The sequence below is a fragment of the Calypte anna genome, chromosome 1 (assembly GCF_003957555.1).
Source record: "Calypte anna isolate BGI_N300 chromosome 1, bCalAnn1_v1.p, whole genome shotgun sequence".
Lineage (NCBI taxonomy): Eukaryota > Metazoa > Chordata > Aves > Apodiformes > Trochilidae > Calypte > Calypte anna.
The window spans coordinates 37,290,512-37,309,843 of record NC_044244.1 but is presented as its reverse complement, the minus strand read 5'-3'; the positions used below and the strand labels follow the sequence as shown (position 1 = coordinate 37,309,843).

The 19,332-nt window shown below is 38.8% G+C and overlaps 1 protein-coding gene across 1 annotated transcript in view; it reads right to left on the bottom strand.

Moving 5' to 3' along the window:
* LOC103538133 (potassium voltage-gated channel subfamily KQT member 1) overlaps positions 1-18,321 on the bottom strand; it is a 471,128-nt gene extending 452,807 nt beyond the window's left edge. The window contains exon 1 of the mRNA XM_030444254.1: positions 17,939-18,321. Within this exon, the coding sequence (XP_030300114.1) occupies positions 17,939-18,321 (383 nt within the window). The remainder of the gene's footprint in view (positions 1-17,938) is intronic.
* Positions 18,322-19,332: the final 1,011 nt, after the last annotated feature.

The following is a 19,332-nucleotide window of genomic DNA, read 5'->3' as shown; positions in this document are numbered from 1 at the left end:
AGGAGGTGCTTATATAAAAAATAAATATATACACATATGTTTCTATCTATAGAACTATAGATACTTAATATATAGACTAGAGGATTATTGTGGATTGACCTTGGCCAGCTGCCAGACACCTATCTTGCCACTTCCTCACTCTCCCTCCTTGACAGGACAAAGGGAGAAAAAAAAAATGAAAAGGCTTGTGGGTCAAGATAAAAACAGGAGGATCACTTCTCAATTACTGCCATGGGCAAAAAATATCCAGTTTAGGGAAAATTAAATTATAGTCAGTTAAAATAGATTTGGAGAGTGAGAAACAAAGAAAACTAAAACCTTCCACTCCACTCCACTGCCTTTGCCAGGATAAACCCCTCTCCTTCATTCCCAGATCTCCTTCACATGCACTGAGAGACATAGGTGGATGGAGAATGGGGAGGCTGGGGGTCAATCCATCACACTTTGCCTCTGCCTCTCCTTCCTCATCTTCACACTCTTCCCCTGCTGCAGCACAGGCCTGTCCATGGGCTGCATTCCTTCGGGACAAACCTGCTCCAGCCTGGGCTCTCCAGGGGAACCTGGAGCACCTCCTCCTGCTCCTCTCATCTCAGTACTCACAGGGCTGTTTCTCACAGTCTGTGTGGAGGTTTTGGCCTTTCCTAAATGTGTTTTCCCTGAGGCACCAACACATGTGTGTGTGTCTCAGCCATGCCCAGCACGGGGTTGGTTACAGTGGACAGAACTGACTGTGCCCAGAACCAAGCAGCCCTGGCCACCTCTCACAGAGAAGCCTGCAGCCACCACTACCAGTGCCTGGGCACCAACATCTGGTGTAAGAGTATGAAATATGGAACTCATAAAATAGAAAATAAATATAAGAACACATGTAAATATAGATACGAAGGAATATGGTAATAGGCATGTTACCTATTTACTCACAGATGCACTTTATATATATATATATGTATATAAACGCCTATAGAGTATGTGTATTAGTGTATATATAGCATAGGCATACATATATAGATAAATGCATTGTATATAACATACATTAGAAAATGCACAGGTATATAATGCATAAAATATGCTTTAATAGCTAATGAAATGAATAATAATGCCTAAATGTGAACAGAAACTTCATTAAAACAAGTGAGAGGCATGTTCAAGGCCCTTTGTTTGGGCCACTTGCCAGCACTAACACGTGTGGGCTAGGGGAGTCCACAGGAGTGGGGACACCACTGTGCTGGAGGGACAGGAAGAAGCTGGAACAAGCCTGAGGGTTCCACCTGCACAGCCCCCTCTGAGTGGAAAGCAGGGACCCATCCTGGTGACCAACTCCAAGAGAAACCCCAGATCCATCCCCAGACAGCCAGGAATTGGGGCAGTTGTTGGCTCAGTGTGGTGCTGTGTGGCTTAGGACACCCCCAATCCAGGGGCTGGATCTCTGCTTTCCACACAGACTTTAAACTGCCTCAGAAACCCCAGGCACACTGAACAGGGGATAATGAAGACTGAAAACAATTCTCATACACATAAGTAGTGTGGTTGGTCCAGTCATTTATACACTGCAAGGCCTCAGCATGTCAGTGCAAACACTGTGCAGTTGTTCCTCACCTGCCCCACAGGCAACAGCTGACTTTGTTCAAGCCTAAAACTTGATTTGAAGATACAAAAAAAAAAAATCCTGCTTCCAACAAAATGGCTCTGGAAAGGGTCTGTGTCCATCCACAAACAGAGATTTGAGACGATCTGAGCCACCATTAAGAACTGAATTATTTGAAGATTAATTGGAGCTTGACATGCACAAATGTCTCTGAATCAAGTTTGCATTTTTTCAGTATTTGCCTATCCTGACCCACACTATTAAAACTGATCTTTAACATGTATTATACAAGTCCTTAAGTGACAAGAGTTTTTTCAGCAGCATCCATGGACAGTGGGATATTTCTAGTCCCCTCTGAGCTGAAGGCAGAGGCCTGGTATCTGATAGCTGGTTGTAGAACTGCTCCATTTGGTATCTCCTTATGCTCATTCTTGCACTTAAATGGTATAATCTGATTAATATGGAAGTATTCAAGTCAGGTTTTTTTTTAAGACTTCCTTGTGCACTTCAAGTAACTCTGTAAAGCTTATTTGTAATGTAATTGTAATTAATGTATAAGTGTAATTGCAATTCATATTAAAAGATAGCAGAGATATGGGTGACAAGTGCAGAATTTAAAAAATCATAACAAACATAAGACCATTATCCTAAAGTTTTGGAGTAATATTAATTGCAATATAAGATTTATTTATTTGAACGCCACTTAAAAAATGTAATGCAAATTTGAAATAATATGCAAATTTGAAAAATATATATGAAAGATTTCAGTGCATAGTGAAATAATATGCTGGTAGAAGCATGCTAATTCAGCTGTCACTAAGTCACAATTTTCAGTATTCTACTTTATTGTAAGGTGTTGAAATTCCCCCTTTCATCTCCATAAATACCAGGATTTTTCATTTACTTTGTGCTTCTCTAGATTCCCAGCAGAACACATTAAGGAAAGCCACACAATTTACATTTTGTGAACTCAGAAGGGAAGGGACTTAAAAGTTATCAAGTTATCAGAATAGGAGCTTTAATAGCTGAAGTCAAATGGAAAGCACAAAGACTAAAAAACAAAAAAACCCAAAACAAAAGCAACAACAACAAAAAAAGCAAGCAACAAAACCCAAAAAAACCAAACAAAAAAGCAAACAAAAGCATATTCTTTATGTGGCTGTTTCTTGAAACCAACATAGAGTCCAAATTCAGCATATGACCCTTTTTAATAAAAGTGGACAATCAATCATTACATGGAGCAAATGTATAAACTTTTGTAGACAAAAGGATGAGACTTTAGTTCAACAATATCAAGCAGATGAGTTATCACATTTATATCTAGTATGTCAACATTTCCCAAGGTATTGGAGCATGGCCACCAGGTCGAGGAGAGAACTGAGGCTTCTCCTTTGCCCAGCACTAGTGAGACTGCTGGGAGGTCTGGGCCCCAGTTTGGGCTCTCCAGTGCCTACAGACAGGGACAGTAGGGATCAGCTCTGACAGAGGATCCCCTGCACGGGGTCTGAAGCATAGCACCTGCATGGGGAAGCCGAGAGCACTTCCTCAGACACAGGAGCATCCTTTCTTTCTGGCAAGGAATAGTCACAAGGAAAGCATCCCTCAGCCCATTGTGCTCCTGCGTGTCCAAAATGGAGTAACCTCCACTCCACTACATCACCTGGAGTAGAACCAGGTATGTCCCTCCCCTCACCCAGGGTGAGGACCAAGTCACGCATGAAATCATCATGGTCTCCCAGTGTCACCAGTGACCTCACTGAAGCTTTTTCCAGACTATTACGAGAAAGGCATCAAGCAGTGGGGGGAGACTGCCACAGGGATCTTGGTGATTCTTTCTGCTCATCAAAGGTTTCTGGCAGTTCTGTGTCAAGTGGGGGTGAGTGTGGGAGTGGAGAAAAGTGAGGAAAACAACACTCAGGGACAAATTAACTTCCTCTTGCAAGCAGCATATATCCAGCCTTTCTTTGAACATCTCCAGGGATGGTGACTCCATCACTTCCCTCCAACTACCTCCAGCTGAAATGTCTTTAGAAAAAATAAGGTTGAAAGGGAAAAGGTATCCAGGTAATACACCTTAGTCAGGGCTAACAGTGCTTTTAGCAGATATATTTAGTTGATAGTCAGGTTTTCATGATTTATTAGTTACACAGCCCATCACCCAGTCCTGCACGTGTTGCCAGACATATTATTTGGTACTTTTACTGTCAGCCACAAATGTTTATCTCTTTGAAAATGGTGATACTTTATAGGGGCTACAGAGTTTTGTCCAAGTCGTAATACAATTAAATACTTCAATGAAGTAGTACACGGAGCAAAGAGAAGCCACCCAGCAGAGGGAGCTGGGGTACCACTATTAAAGGAGAGCAGTTTTCATAAGTAAAAAAAAAACCGAAGCAAAAGGAGTAAAACCAGAACAAAGTGTTGCAAAGAGACACAGAAGCACATTTCCAATGGACAAAATAAAGATATTAAGGAGTTTACACACCACATCTCCTATTTGGCTTGCTAGGATGTGTAAGGGAAAACAATTAATTGGTCTACTGAGGGACCCAGGCTGTCTGCAGGCTGTGAGTAAACCCTCCAAGTTTTGTAACTTTCATCTAATTGTTGCTTCCCTCCTGCAACAATTTATTGATACTCTCTCTCTCTTTTTTCCTTTTCCAAAACACACATTAAAACCACTCAAAAGGATCCCTGAAATTCACATAATTTATGGCACTACATATTTTGGCCAGTGAGTGTCACTCCTTCCCAGTGAATAACAAAAGCATCATTTCATTAGCACAAGCCAGAGTGGACATTCTGCTGATGAGATACCACGTCCTCATATAAAATGTATTAATTTGAAATGTAGAATCACTGCTGATCATTTTTGTTCATAAAAGATCAAGACTTGATTTTTGAAAGCGGGGAAGAGGTAGCTTCAGATGACCTGGGTACACTCCAGTTTCAATTATGTCTTTTCCCAAATACAAACTGTAATGTACACTCCTAACAGCTCCAAACACGGAAATGCCCACATCTAGTGACCATGTTTGCTGTTCCAAAAATGAGGTCAATTCACCCTGTATGTAATAATTCATTCTGCACACAGAGCTGAGGCATTTCTTTTTTCCAGCTTTGCACAGAAAGGAGTTTTAGGTGGTAAATCCATAAAGCTAATACACCTTCCCCTAACATTGGGTTTATTTTATGTATAATAAATGCATTATCTCTAATTATAGTGATATAATTCATCTATGTGATTGGTTAACCCATTCATCACTTCCACTGAAAGGTGGTACACTTGTACTTTTCACTCAGAAGGCAAGGTCGCTTTTGTGACCAGGGGGTCTTTCAAGCCTAAAGGAGGGTATTCTAATATGTTAATGAGATAAGTTCACAGTAAGTTTAATTAATCATTGTTTTCTATTATTTTTTTTATTTAGTGCTCAAGGCTAAAGACATTAGCAGTTAGCATCTTCCACTAATCTCTTCTTCGAAAAACCCCCTTCCAGCCCTCACACTGACCTGTCTTTTTTGACAACACGTTCATCATTTCCATCAAGTGCAAAACACAACAGAATGATACCTACAAAGTATATGAAAGTTAAAAATCTCTGTGAAGACATGCCTGAGACTGATATTCAGAGTAAGGCAGGTAAGGATGGTGCCAGCTTTAGCAATGAACAACATGATGGGGGAATTAGTGGTTTCTTTTTCCCAATGATAAAATGCCATGCTAAGCAGTGCCCCCATATCAGAAGGGTAGCTCACATGAGGTGAGAATAGACTAAGTTTCAGTAAGGACAAAGTCAAAGATAACCACAAATTAGTGACTGAGTTCTCTACCTACAGCAATAACAAGAAAACATTTCAAAAAGCAAGCTCAGTTCAAAGACAAGTCACACAGTCAACCAGCATGCCACGAACTGGTAGAAAAGATGCTGTTCCAGTCATGTCTAATCACAGCAAAGTTCTAGCCCAGAGACAGCAGGTTTAGAAAAGAAGACTACACAATAATTTGAATGGAATTAGAGACACATGCTGTAGGAGGGGGGAGCAGGTATCAGTTACACAACTCAGGAGTCAACTGCAGTGGCAGCATTCTTGCAAGTGCTTTGTCACCAGGAAAAGCTGTGCTCTATAAAAACAAATTCTCTTCTTATTGAACCCACTTTGGCTGAAAGATAAAACTAGATAATGTCATCAGTTTCAAGTTCTAAAACAACCTCTGTGGCTTTTCCCTTATATCTGAAGGGAAGCTTGTATTTATTTTGCAGCTAGGCAGTTACATTGGGAAAAACAAAACCCACAAAACCAAAAGAAGAAAAACACAACAAAAGCCAACAGTGTTAATAGACATTAAAACTGCTAATAATTACCCAGACAATTTGTCAGGGCTTTGTGATCTCATTCTGTCCCAGTCTCCAGAGAGAAGTCTCTCTTCCCAACCTGGGGCTTCCCAACCCCAGGGAGACCCTGGCTACCACAGAGCCCTGACAGCATCTTAGCTGTCCCTCTCCAGGCAGGGAAGACTAAATCCTCCTCCTGATCCCCTTTCTCCTCTATAATATTGTGCTACCAATTCCATGTGAAGCTTTCAAATTGCACTGAAATGAAGACTTTTGTAGATTTGTTTGTAAACCCACTGCCCTGTACTGAAGCCTTTCAGTGAGGTATGAAACTGTGCTTACTGAATGCTTATCTGGTGGTTTAGGATCCAGCTAATTTTAGACCAAAGGTGGATTGAGTTTTCCCAAGTCAGGAACAACAAGAAATGCTACGAAAGTGAAGGCATCCTCTGGGGTTGATCATGTTCTTCTAGTTCCAAAATATCTCATGGATTAACAAGGAAACTCTTCCTAGGTTGCCTGGTAGAATATGTACTAATAGACAGAACCTGAAAATCACTTTTCACAGCAGTGATTTCCCCATATTCTAGTTTAGTCTAGTGTTTTCTTTGCAGAACAGCTGGCTCAATTGTTGACTATAACAACTATGCTGGTACCTTATGGTTTAGTATTTAAAAAAAAAAAAAAAAGTCTTAGAAGTATATGCAACCTATTAGATAAATTAAAACAAATAAATAGGAAAAAATAAAGTAAATAAAAAATAATAATGAAACTACCATGCACACACAGAAAAGCCCTACAAATAAAAAGGTTAACAAAATTACATAGCAATCTCATGGAAGCCTTTATAAAAAGACTGCTTCTTTAGCTACCATTGGATTAAGGCATTACTAAAACAGGCTGGAGCCCAAAGCATGAATTTTACTTCACACTCAAAACCTAATTGTGTGACTGCAGCACAATTACCTCTTGAGCTGAATTATGGGACATATATCCAGCAGGTCACTCACTGCTAAAGATCATTTTGCTTCCTGATGTATTAGTGAGAGAAAGCACAAATCCTGTGATGTGACCCAGTTTTGCAGATACTGAATGACTGCTAACATGTGATTACTAATTCAAAATGAGAACTACTAGTGGAGTGTGAGACAGACAAATATGTTACAAATAAAACCTGACTTAAGATCCTTAAAGAATTAAGAGTGGGACTCAGACTGAAGGCAGCTGGAGGCTGTTCAGATTTCAGTTCATTCATAACGGTGAGAAAAAAAGGCAAAAAGGAAAAGAGATCTACCAGCTTTGGTCTGTAGTGTAACCTGTTGAGGATGGGCTTTTTATGTACTGAATTTCTATTCAGAGCTATTTTTGATGCTTTTAACAGGTCTCTAAGCATGTAATATACACCTGGTCAAAGGCCTGAAGAGTTGTATTTTCTTCTATATGAAGGGAGACCAATTCCACAAATTCTGGGAAGGGGCTATGATGGAACATTATAGGGGAAGTTAATTTGTAAAATGGGCATAGCAAAATAATATCTCTGAAGTGTCTCAAACTATTGACTGGGGTTTTGCTGACTTGGAATTTCTTGTATGTCTGCTTTTGTTCATGATAAAGATTCTTTATCAAGAATATCTTTATCTTTTTCAAATGGGAGATAACAGGAAACTGGTTTGCAGGTAACACCTGCAGCTCACTTTAATCTCCATTATAACTGCAAGTGCCCATTGGCCCTAAAAATTAAAATTAAAGTATAAATTATTAAATTCATCACTGCCAATATTGGAATATTTAGATATCTTTAATTGTTATTGGGACTAAAAATAATAAACATCTAAATTTGGAGGGTTCTTCATCAGTCTTTTAATTTTTGAGGTTTTAGAGTTGAAACAGGAAAGGTAAAAAATTAATTATCTGTCCTGTTTCTATAATATTGACTCTAGGAATCAGTACACTAAGAAAGATGTAAAAGATTTAGATCTTTATCTTGAATATAAGTATATAGTAAAGGAATCCTAAAATAGAGCCACTGAAAGTGGCTCTAAAAGTTCCTTTTAAACAATTTGGATGATGGACACAAACACACTCAAATATATCAACATAAAGTTAAGCTTCTTACTCACAAAGGCATCTTGAGAAGCAGATGGTGTTTATTTCTGTATCCAAATGTCATTTTTTGTGCTCATGGGAGCTTACATTGAAATTAAATGCTATTTATCTTTATATGCTATAAAACAGAAAAGTAAGAATTACCTGTGGACTCCCCCATGTGTTAAAATAATAACTTAAAAATTAAATTTACTTTTTGCCTCTATGTTTCAATGACTATTTCCAAAGCTGTAAAAATTGTGATTCCATGACAGCAGAATTTGCTTGTGACTCTGGCTTTGCTTCATAACCTCCTGCTTGAAAACACAGGCTTTAAAATAATACACTACAGGCTGCCATTCTACAGACCACCTGAAACAAGGGAAAGGATGTGTCAGGTTCTCTGGGGTGCTTTTCATGGGTAGACACAACCTCAGCGTGAAGAAGCAGGGATTGCCCACACTGGATTTGTGTATTCTAGAGGGAGAGATAGGAAAGAGATGGAGCTGAGATCCTTGAGCTGCCTTTTGTGACCCATGGTTTACAGAGCAGTCCCAGAGACAGCTTTTAGCCATTGCTAAAATTGCCCCTGATATAGTAGGGAAGCTTTTTATACTCTCAGTGTGCAGCACAGGCTGTTGGAAAGAAGCCATGGGGGTTGAGCTGGATGAGGTAGTGGTATCTGTGGATAGGACACTTTTAGGACAAAAGTGATGGAGACAAACAGTGGAAAAAAAAGTCAAGTCCTCCCCAGCCCCCTGAAGTAAATTCATTCTGATTAAAACAACGATCCCTTTGCACCTTTTCCTCTAATACAGTAAAACATCATTTCCTTCTCCCTCTGATATCTTTGAACCAGCAGTCAGTGCACACTGCTTTCATATTTTTAAAGGTTGCTATTTCTGTTGTTGAGCAATGCACCAGAATGCAGGTTAGTTTTGAGGAGCCTGACCTTAAAGATAGATTTTGTAATCATTTGCCAACTAACCTGCAGAACCCAACAAGCTACAGCTCTGTTGCCTCTTTGGCAATCAGGAAACTTCCTTGTGGATTGGTCATAACAGTGTTAGGGATGCTAAACATAGCTCTAACCAATGACCTTTTAAGACATACTGGGAAAAAAACCTTGGGTGAGTGCCAAATTCCCTATAAAGCACAGGACAATAGTTGCCCTATAAAGCACAGGACAATACCACATATAAACCTTTAGCAAGCCTCACCACTAAATACCACTGGTTTGTCTTTAAGTCTCAGTTCAGGTTTTGGTTTGTGAAACAAGCCACTCCTCAAGATGCAAAGTCCACTAGTGTTAACTTGTCAGCAAGTGGCTACTTATCAAAGAGGAATATTGGAGAATTTCTCATTTTGGCTTCTTACTTAGTTCAGTTCACACCATCCATGCTTTGCCAAGAGAGGTCTTGCTAATAATGTACACTAAATTTTAGTATTTCTTGATTTCTCCTAAATTCCTTAAGTCCCACACATACAATAAAGTGCAACTGGTTTGTTTTTTTTTTCATCAGTGTTTTAAAACGCTCATTCTGAAATCTGTTTCATGTGTCAACACATTTAAATAGGCTACACTGGTGCATTGGACAGTCAATCAGCCATGGTTAAAGGTTATAAACAAGTGCCTTTCTGTGTCCTGATCTTCCTAAACATTGCTTCATTTTGTTGAGTAGATAGTGCAATGATACACGTTTCCATCATTATTGTTGCCAGGGACAAATTCTATTCAATAGATTAACTGTCTATGAGCATGCTCTACTGAAGCCTACAAGTATTTGGAATTAGTAGCTTAAGTATGACAATGAAAGCAAAATGATGTCAAATACTTTATCAAGGGTAAACTCATTCAAGGTCATGCTGTAACAACCTCATTTTCCAAGGGAGACAAGCGTCATGAAAACTCTTAAAGAAGAAGTATAATCATTCCTCCCTTGAAGTTGTGAATCAAATAATGTAATTTCTAGCAATGACTATCTGTGTTTATGGATTGTTTTGTGTTTATCTGCTGCAGATAAATTTACTTGAAGTGTTGACATATGAGATGCTTGTGGGAATGTTATCTCTCGAACAACAAAAAAAGGATGGGTGAGGAGGGAACAAACTTATAAAATTAATGGCAGAGAGATACTCCTTGGCAGTAGCTACAAAATAGTAGCTTTCTTTTTGGCCTTGCCAAACTTAATTGACTCTGCTAAGTCTTCAGGTTGGTGTACAGACAGTAATAAGTCAATGCCAGCTTGATTATCATGAAGACACCTGAACACTGAATTTTATACCATGTGCAGTTCATAAATTAATAAGAAATTGCAATGTTAACATCAAGGAATATCTTCTCATTTTTCTGGTTTCTGTAAGAACACTGAGTTTTTCCACAAAAGTGTAAACAAATTCCATCAATAGCACCAAATCAACACCACACCACAGCAAATCATTTCACTATAGAAACAAATGGTTTCACTATAGAAACATTAGCCTGTGGGGGCATTACTGCATATTCATTACAGTATTTGTCTGTAAAAAAATTGAGCTTCTAAAATAAAATGGATTGAATTTCTTATATAAATGATGGAAAAACCCATCAATAATTTCCAAAAAAACAAAAATAGAACTTATGTAGCCTGTGGCTTTGTGCCCTGTGGTTGGGTTATTCTGTGCCTGAAGTGAAGTACGCTCACATCAAAGTTCCTTCTTAGGAACTTCCATAACATCTCTCTTCTGGAAGGCCTCCTCTACCCAAATACTTGTTTTATTAAAACATGAAGAAACTTAATGTCTCTGACATGTCTCTTCTCTGTCAATATTAGCTGAAACTTGCCAACTGGCTCAAAAGTTTTTGTAAGGCATTTTCAGACAGATGCAATCATTCAGCAATCATTCATGGCTGCATAAACCTCATTTCCTTAGGAAAAGTGGCTGAAAATTTAAACTGTCCCCATGTATTTTTAGAACAGCCCAGTTTTGGGACTTTACTACATTCTAAAGATCATTCTGTTTATTATTAATGTCCTTCCATTAGCAACTTAAGCTGCTTCACCATTTCCTACAGTTGAACATGCAACCCTATGCACTAAGAAGTTCTTGCATTTCTCCACTTTAATACCACTCATCTTTTTTGTACCTGACCTTTAAAATCATGGAATAGAAAACTGCTTACTACCACTCTGTAGTTAGTATACACACAAAAGTAGCTACTGTAGTTGTAAACGGGAAAACTTGTTAGTTCAATTTTTGTATAAAATGTCCAAATAAGTAGCTGTTATGCTGGAAAGAAACATTCTGAACCCAATAATAATAATAATAAAAAGCCTTAATTTATCCTTATGAAAGCACATCATGTCCAGATCTAAGCTTTGACATCAAGGTCAAACCCAGAATCTGAAAAGCAGTCATATGTTTATAATTACTCTGAACTTCAGTTGCTGCTTGTGCTGATCATATAAAATCACATCATTGGAAAAAGCAAGATATCTGCTTTCATTCTAGTAATAATTGTGGAATGGACAGAAATGAGAATTTGACAGTCCCTTTGAGATGAACAGTTATAAGTAATGGGCTATAGGATGCATTTACAGACAAAACCAGAAGCAAACATTATGCTAACTTACTTGCTATACATATTTAGGTTCACTGAGAGGTCTTACACTCAATGAACCAAAATTCATGCAGGCGAATGTCCCACAATCATTACAGGGAAATGCAAGGCACTTACATTTTTGCCTTTTACTGCTCTTTACATCAGCAACAGTTGTATGTCAAATAAAACTTCTACATCAGTCAGAATGGTAGCTCTTAATTTCTTCAATTGCATTAACAGACCATGACTACAGTTTCTTACGTGAAGTTGAGAGAAGTGAAAAAAAAAAGAGAAAGCAAAGTTGGAACAGTGACAATAATCAGAGAAAACTGCAACTTTTTTTCCAATAATCTGAGCTCTCTTCTTTTTGTATTACTTCAGACAGACTTCAGTGCACAGTAACTTTTCTGAAGAAACAGGTTCATTTCTCTCCAGCCCCCATTTTACAAACATGCTACTGATTTTCTGTAAATTCCTCAGAAAGTTTTAAGTTAACAACCTTATTGATTTTTTTTTTCATATTTTTGTAAGGACCATATACTTTTAAATTACTCAGCAGCAATTCCTCAGCTCTTTCCAACAAGCTGCCAGGAGCATGTCTGCATGCATGAATGAATGCCGCTCGGTGAAGGAGTTCTGGGGGTCAGTATGAAAGAGAAGCAAGCTTAGGGCATGCTTTCATATGAAGCTGAGCATATGAGCAACATCACAGTTCTCTAGTGGCAAAAAGGAGAGTTCTCCTTCATCCCAATACAGCCTTGATTAACAGGTTAGTATTGGTTGCAGCATCATCAGACCATTTGCTGGGATGCTGTGGCCCCCCTAAGGTATCAAAAGCTACTCACTTCTTTGCTAGGCTATATTTCTGCCTTTACAGTGAGTTGACTTTGCTTAGAAGGGCTATAGTGAGTGCCAGAAGTAGAATACATTATGTAGTAGAAATGTCTGACCAGGAGAGAAGATAGGAAAATGAGAGGTCACCTTTCCCTTTGGGTACTGGTAAACTTTATGCTAACTCATGTGAAACCATACTCTAAGGAGGACCTTATCTTTCCCATGTGGTCAACAGAGAAATGTTCAGAGCAATAGCCATTATTTCCTCTGAGTCACCATTTGGAGGAGTTGTTTCCCCATAAATCATAAGGGAGTCTCTAGAGCAGACTTTGCTGCTAAGTGAACTCTACATTTGTGAAAGGTTTTTCAGTCAATCCAGGTGGTCTATAGTGTTTGCCAGATGATTTCCAGTGTTACTTTGCAATTATTCTGCAAGTTTTTACATGAAATTTAACAGGCACTTATGATCCACTAGGAGCACTAAGAGAACAATAGTGGACAGTACTTAAAGTTACTGAATGTGTATTACTAACCTGACAGAAAACCATTCACTTTTTTCTGTTGGGCTAAGTTTCTGCTGACATAATCAGTTGAGCTGGCTTAGTGATGCAAGGATATCCAAGGACAACTAGAGCTGGCAGGAGCAAGCTGAATGGCTAAGACAAATGAGGGGAGCAGAAATGGAGGAGATTTGTTAGCAATGGGCTGTTAGATTGGCTCACACTGTCCCAGTGGAAGTTATGCGATATAAAGATTGGTTTAGCTTTTAAATGAGGTCTAACACTCATCTAACAAGTGGCCAAACCAGCAAAGTTACCTGGACCAGATGTAGGTTCTCACTTAAACTTTCTCAGTGTTACATGACAAGAAAGTGGCAGGCCTGAGAACACAATCTAAGAGTCCCTCTCATGGGCCTCCCTCTTGCCTTAGACTTGCCTCCCTTTTTCAACCAGCCTGTGGTTTCTCTCCTGACTGCCAGCAAGCCTTCCAGCTGTGCTAACTCCAGTGGTGATGTTGACATCCGTTCAATAAGAACTGGACTGAGACCAACATCTCCTTTTGTATCTCCCCACAGTCATTACTTCTTCTTCACTATTGACTTGGATGGGATTCAAACCAGTTGCCTATGGGTGAAAGGTTGCTTCTCCCATCATGAATTCCACAGTCCCTCCTTCCCCTGGCTTCCAGCTGTCATCTCCTAACCCTTCTTCCTCTCAGTGGCTCTCTGAGCTTATAGACCATTTTCAGCAGTACCTCTGTTCAACTCCTCCTGCCTATCCACACTTCTGACCTCAAAAAGCTGCTAACTCATTTTCTTTCTTTTGCCCTTCCTGATGAAGTGTGCTTCTCTGTTCTTGAGCTAGCCTGCTCTTGCAGAGTTTTTCCTCTGGTTTAAGTATCACTGGTACCAGTGTCAGTTTCTATGACAATTCAATTGAATTTCTTGTCTCTTAGCCCCAGGTTCTCCTCTGTCCCTGTTTCACCAGACTCAGTATAGCCACTTGTTCTGTTTCCTCACTTAGACCAGGTGCTACCTACCCAGGTTCCCTCTAAGCTTCTGACCTTGAACTAAAAAATTCATCTGCCCAGCTGACAGCAGATGAAAAGACCAAAATTAGGCATCACTCAATGTTCCAGAGAAATGGGAAAGATTGGACAAGGTGGTTTGGCTGTGCATATTTTTAATATATTTATATCTTTATATTTATATGCATAGAGTGCATATCACCATATTGATAAACATTCTTTGGAACCACTCTGACAGCAGAGATAAGAACAGGAATCAGCCTGTTAGTACCTCAGCGCTTCTGTTTCCAACCAATTTTAAAAAAACAAAAAGCCACAAGACTTTGCTGCCAGCCTGCCAGGCTGGTGTTTAATACTGCTGCTCCATCAGGGTTGGAGGGAGACCTATTTTGAATGTCAACAGTTTGCACTGTGACCTCTCCAGCCATGCTGCAGACCAGTGCAGGTGTCTCAGAAGGGCAGTGGGACATGGAGACTCAGACCCATCACCAGTCAAAACATCTCAGCAGCAGGGAGCTCCCAGAAGGAGACAGCAAGGTAACTTTGCACACTTTGAGAGGTAACTTTGAGAGGAAAGGGTGTTACAGAGCCACCTTTCTTGCTGAGATATAAGGCCATTTAACCTCACTGCAAACCTGTGCCTACTTTTTTCCTGGGACCTGAGGTGTGCAGCACAGGGCTGACACAAGGTGGGCTCTATCACTCACAGACAATCACATCTGACAACAAGCAGCTACCTTTCCTCCCTGAACACAAGTGAAACCATACTGTTCTATTACTGGTCACCACTTCAAGCACATTTGGGTACACGGAGAGTGACGCTCTTATTTCATTAGGCTCGAGTCATGCCTTCCTACTTCTGGTTCTTTGCCTCTACAAACATGGCAGAAAAGCCACACAACTTTCTTCACCCCTTGTCTATGGCCAAGGTGTCCTTCAAAGACCTGGCAGTGTAACATTCCCCATCACAAATACATTTGAGCACCTACAGCGGATTCCGGTTTTGGTTTATGTTCATTGCTACCTGCTGTTAAAACAGAGGTCAATAATCTTATTATCAGGAAAACTGTCTGGCTTCAGCCCTCCCCACTCAGTTCACAGGTAATGTGAACACAATATAGTAGCCAAAATGAACACAATATTCTAGAATATAATAGAGCCTTTCCTCTAGAATATAACAGAGCCATTCCAGTTGTAATTCAATTTATATGTTTTAGAAACATAAATTCATCACAGGAATAAGGCTCCAATTACAACAAAATGAATTAAATGTGTGGATTTGCCCAGTAACTTCATTACTATACACAATACATCACCAACACATATTATACTTCTTGTTCAAAATAAAAAATATGAGAGTTATACCCCAATATGTTGACATTTGGGTGATTTAAGGAAGTGTGTAGCTGAGTTTACAAATCAAATTCAAGCCAGGCACACACTTAATTTTCTGGACTGAGAACCATATGACAAAGAGCTGGATTCTAATATATATCAATATTGAATATCTTAGGGCTCTTACATAGCCACAAGAATTGGTTCATTGGGATCAATGTATTGCAATTGCATGTCCTACATGCTTTCAAGTCCTCACCTCTTTCTAACTTGTCAGTGAGACCCTTTATTCGATTTTGGGGGATTTCAGGAGTGAAGTATTCCATAATACATCCAGTGAATCTAAAAATTACCTAGGTGAGAAGGTTTTCAGGATGGGGAATGCTTAAGCAATACTCTATAGCTTCAAAACCAAACATTAGAAGCTATCTTTTAGCCTACAATAACTCCACTAAAGTAACACAAATTCCAGATTTAATTAGGGAAAAATAATTCCCTTTTCTAACACAAGTTACAAAGTTCCTTAAGAGATAGAGTTCACCCTCTTAAAAGAAATTTGAAGTATCAGGCACACTGCAAATATTATAGGAAATCAGATTATCTTGGTACTTTCAGAGCACAAGAGAAAGGTCACCTCCTGGAGTACTTACTGTTCCCTCGCCTTGCCCATTTCTGGAAAGTGTGGTTCTTTCTAGCAGAACTGGCTCCGGATCAGAACAGACTTCAGTCCCTTGTGGGAAGCTTCTATGCAAAAGTTTGTACATGAATTATGTGCGTTTGGTGCCATATGAAGGATGAAAGGACAATAATGGGATGCTGCAAATCTAGCTCCTCCAGGCTACACAAATATCAACTCCATACTTGGAAGACTGGATTTGTTACAAAAACAGTCATCAACATATCAACTCTACATCAATTACCCTAAACCCACAGATCTAACATGCAAAACGTTTTTTCAATAAATTATAAATTGCTCCCATTATAAAATTATTTGTATTTTAATTTAGAACTTTATTGCTTTAAGAGTTTTTGACTTCAATGATATTTGATTTCTTTAAAAAACAACAAAACAAAAAAACTTTTTATATATAAGAACATGCCATGCTGTAATTGGGATAATTATTAGGACAACTGAACTTAAGACAAAACCCTGGACAAAACCTATGTTTGAAAAGTTTCTTTTCAAGCAATCTCACAGAAAAAGCTTTTAAAATAGGTTATTTTAGATAGACTTTCATTTAAGTTAAGAACCCTTAAAAAGGGATTACTGTTAAAAAAAAAAAATTAGTTTTCCATTGGTAATTCAAATCTTTCCTCCAATTTTCTGATATGAAGGATATGTGAGAATAGATTTATTTATTTATTTATTTTCATGCCTATTGCAGAATATAAGTGCATATTAAAGGTCAGCCTTAGTCTGAGATAAAAGCCATACAGATGATGAAATGCATTTTAGTGAGATTAATGAATCTTACCCTCAAATAGGCTTAAATCATGACTATTCACGTATTTAAATCTACACAAAGTCCATCTGTTTAACCCTTAGGAATTATATATTATAAGCATAGTCCTTGAAAGAGGCTCTATCCTTTTTCTTGGCAAAATTTCATGAATCAAAAAATCCTTTTTAAAAAATCCATATATGATTTTGAGAGGTGAAAGGAATCAAGCATTAATAAGACCATATATTTTATGCCAAATAGTAGTATAATGATTCATTCTTATAATTACTACATATTTCTCTGGGCAGCTCCTGACTGCAGTAACTAATGATGGTTTTTCCAAAATGCAGTCAGGCCATAGAAAAGTTCATCTGAGACAAACAGTCTACTTTCAACACCCTACATTTCTTCAGGACATATGCAGCTCTTACAATAAAAGCAGGGACTTTTGGCTCAGTTTGCATTCACTAGAGCCAGTAAAGCTTATTTTTTGCCTCAGTGAGAGAACAATTGAGCCTTTTCTACAGCTAAGATGACAAATTATCATTCTGTTAAGCAGCAATCAAAACAATTGAGGACTTGCTAAACTTGACAGATACCATAAGCGGCTCAAAGAAAGCAACAGCTGTATTAATGTAATAACCACTGTTTTGCAAGGGTAAATGGAAGCTTAAATACCTCCTGGCATGTACTACATTCATGGTATAATGAAAAACACTTTGCTAAATTTGTACATGACTGTAAATTCATTCAAATCAGTAACATGGCTATGTGCTTGTCCAACAAATTACTTGTTTTGGCACTTGAGCATGAGCAAAACAGACTTACCAAAATGTGACATATCTGATCACAGCTGAACCCTCCACATCTCATGCTAAAAAGTGCAGTGTCTGAAGGTAGAACAATGTAAAGCAATCAAGGCAGCAACAAGAACTGCCATGAGCATACATGACTTCACCTCAGAGATACCAGCTATGCAGTGTACGTATGTGGAGACCAATATCAAGTGAAAAATAAAAAGCACTCCTCTCAAAATGTTAATGCATATAGCAGCTGAGACTTTGAGAACCTGGCTTTTCCATCACTTTCAGTGGGATTACTTATGCAGCAGGTTTTGAGCCTGAAAGCTCAAATACTGTGATTTCTGGCTGATGAAGTGGCCAGTTTCAAATTTTTCTTACACCGAAGAGTCTGTGAAAATGTAGGTACTTACACAGTAAAATGATAGATAAAACACTTCCATCCACTGGGCCTCTCCAGGAAGTTGTAGACGACTCCCTGCGTGCTAGTTTTAGTTAAATAATGGCTTTGGAAACATATTGTTCTACAGGCTCTGGGGACTTTGCTTTCTGTTGAGCCTGCAGCTCTTGTGCCTTCCTCAGGGCTGCAGGGAATTCCAGATACATTATTCACTGGGGTCTCTGTATCCAGCGCCACGGAAGAATACTGCATGCTGCTTAAGCTCCCCCGGACTTCCAGAAATGCTGCAGATTTCCTATTTCCATTCAGACAGCTGAGCTGGGAAGTGGAGCCTTGAATCTGTCCGTAGAGGTTATATGTTTGGTGTCCAAGAGTTTCTCTGCTATCACAGGACATTGTGTGGCAATGAACAGGGGTTACTGAGCCTGATCAATATTTAAAGTAATAAAGAAGGTATTGTATGTCCTCCTTGCCCAGGGTGTTCTCCAGCAGCTGATAAGATGACTTTCTGCTGTTATCATGGAGCTTCTCTGTGACACAAGTGTGAGCTGTCAGCCTGTCACCTACTGTCACTCACTGCCTCTGAAATTAAATCAGAAAAAAGTATTAGACATTGACACGTGCTAGATGCCAGAAGCAACAATAGGCTGGCAAAGATAAGAGGTTATGACTTCTGGAGGAAGACAGAACACTAAGTTACATTTTAAAGTTACATTTGTTAAGAAGGAAGTTTAAAACTATTTAAATAGTGTAATACTAGTACAGCAACAGAATTTTCTTGAGAGGTGACCCTATGATATTATTTTAAGTTGAGCAGCTCCTGAAGTGTCCTGATTAGAAGTGGAACTGGGAAAATTTCCTGGATTTTATAAACTTGCCTATTGCCTTAGCTTACACCTACACCTCAAGAGATCTTCTGGAGCATCAATGTTACAGGAAAATTTAAAGACTTTGATAAATTATTTCAGTCACCTAATGGGATCTGATCTTGCAGTCCACAGTACTGAGGAACAATTTTTCTCAAGTGTAAAAAGGAGGATGCCATTAATAATAACCATAACTCGAGGTTAATATTGTTACAAGGGAACAGATCAAAGACTCCTGGCCAGATTCTAGATTTTTTCAACCCACTAATGTTTGCTGATAACTTTGCTACTCTCAAGCAAGTACCTAGAAAAAACATAATAGAAAATAAGGCTCTTCTAGATCAATATGTATTTAATGGGGCAGACTTAAATACCTGATAATATACAGACATTAACAGTAATATTAAGCATTTTCTGAGACTGAGAGCAGCTGTCTTTCTGAAGTATCTTATTCTGTTCTGCCTCATTTCTTACACATGGTCATGAAAAGCTTCCTTATTTAGATGCTTAGCTTCAATGAAAACACAATAAAATTAAGAGC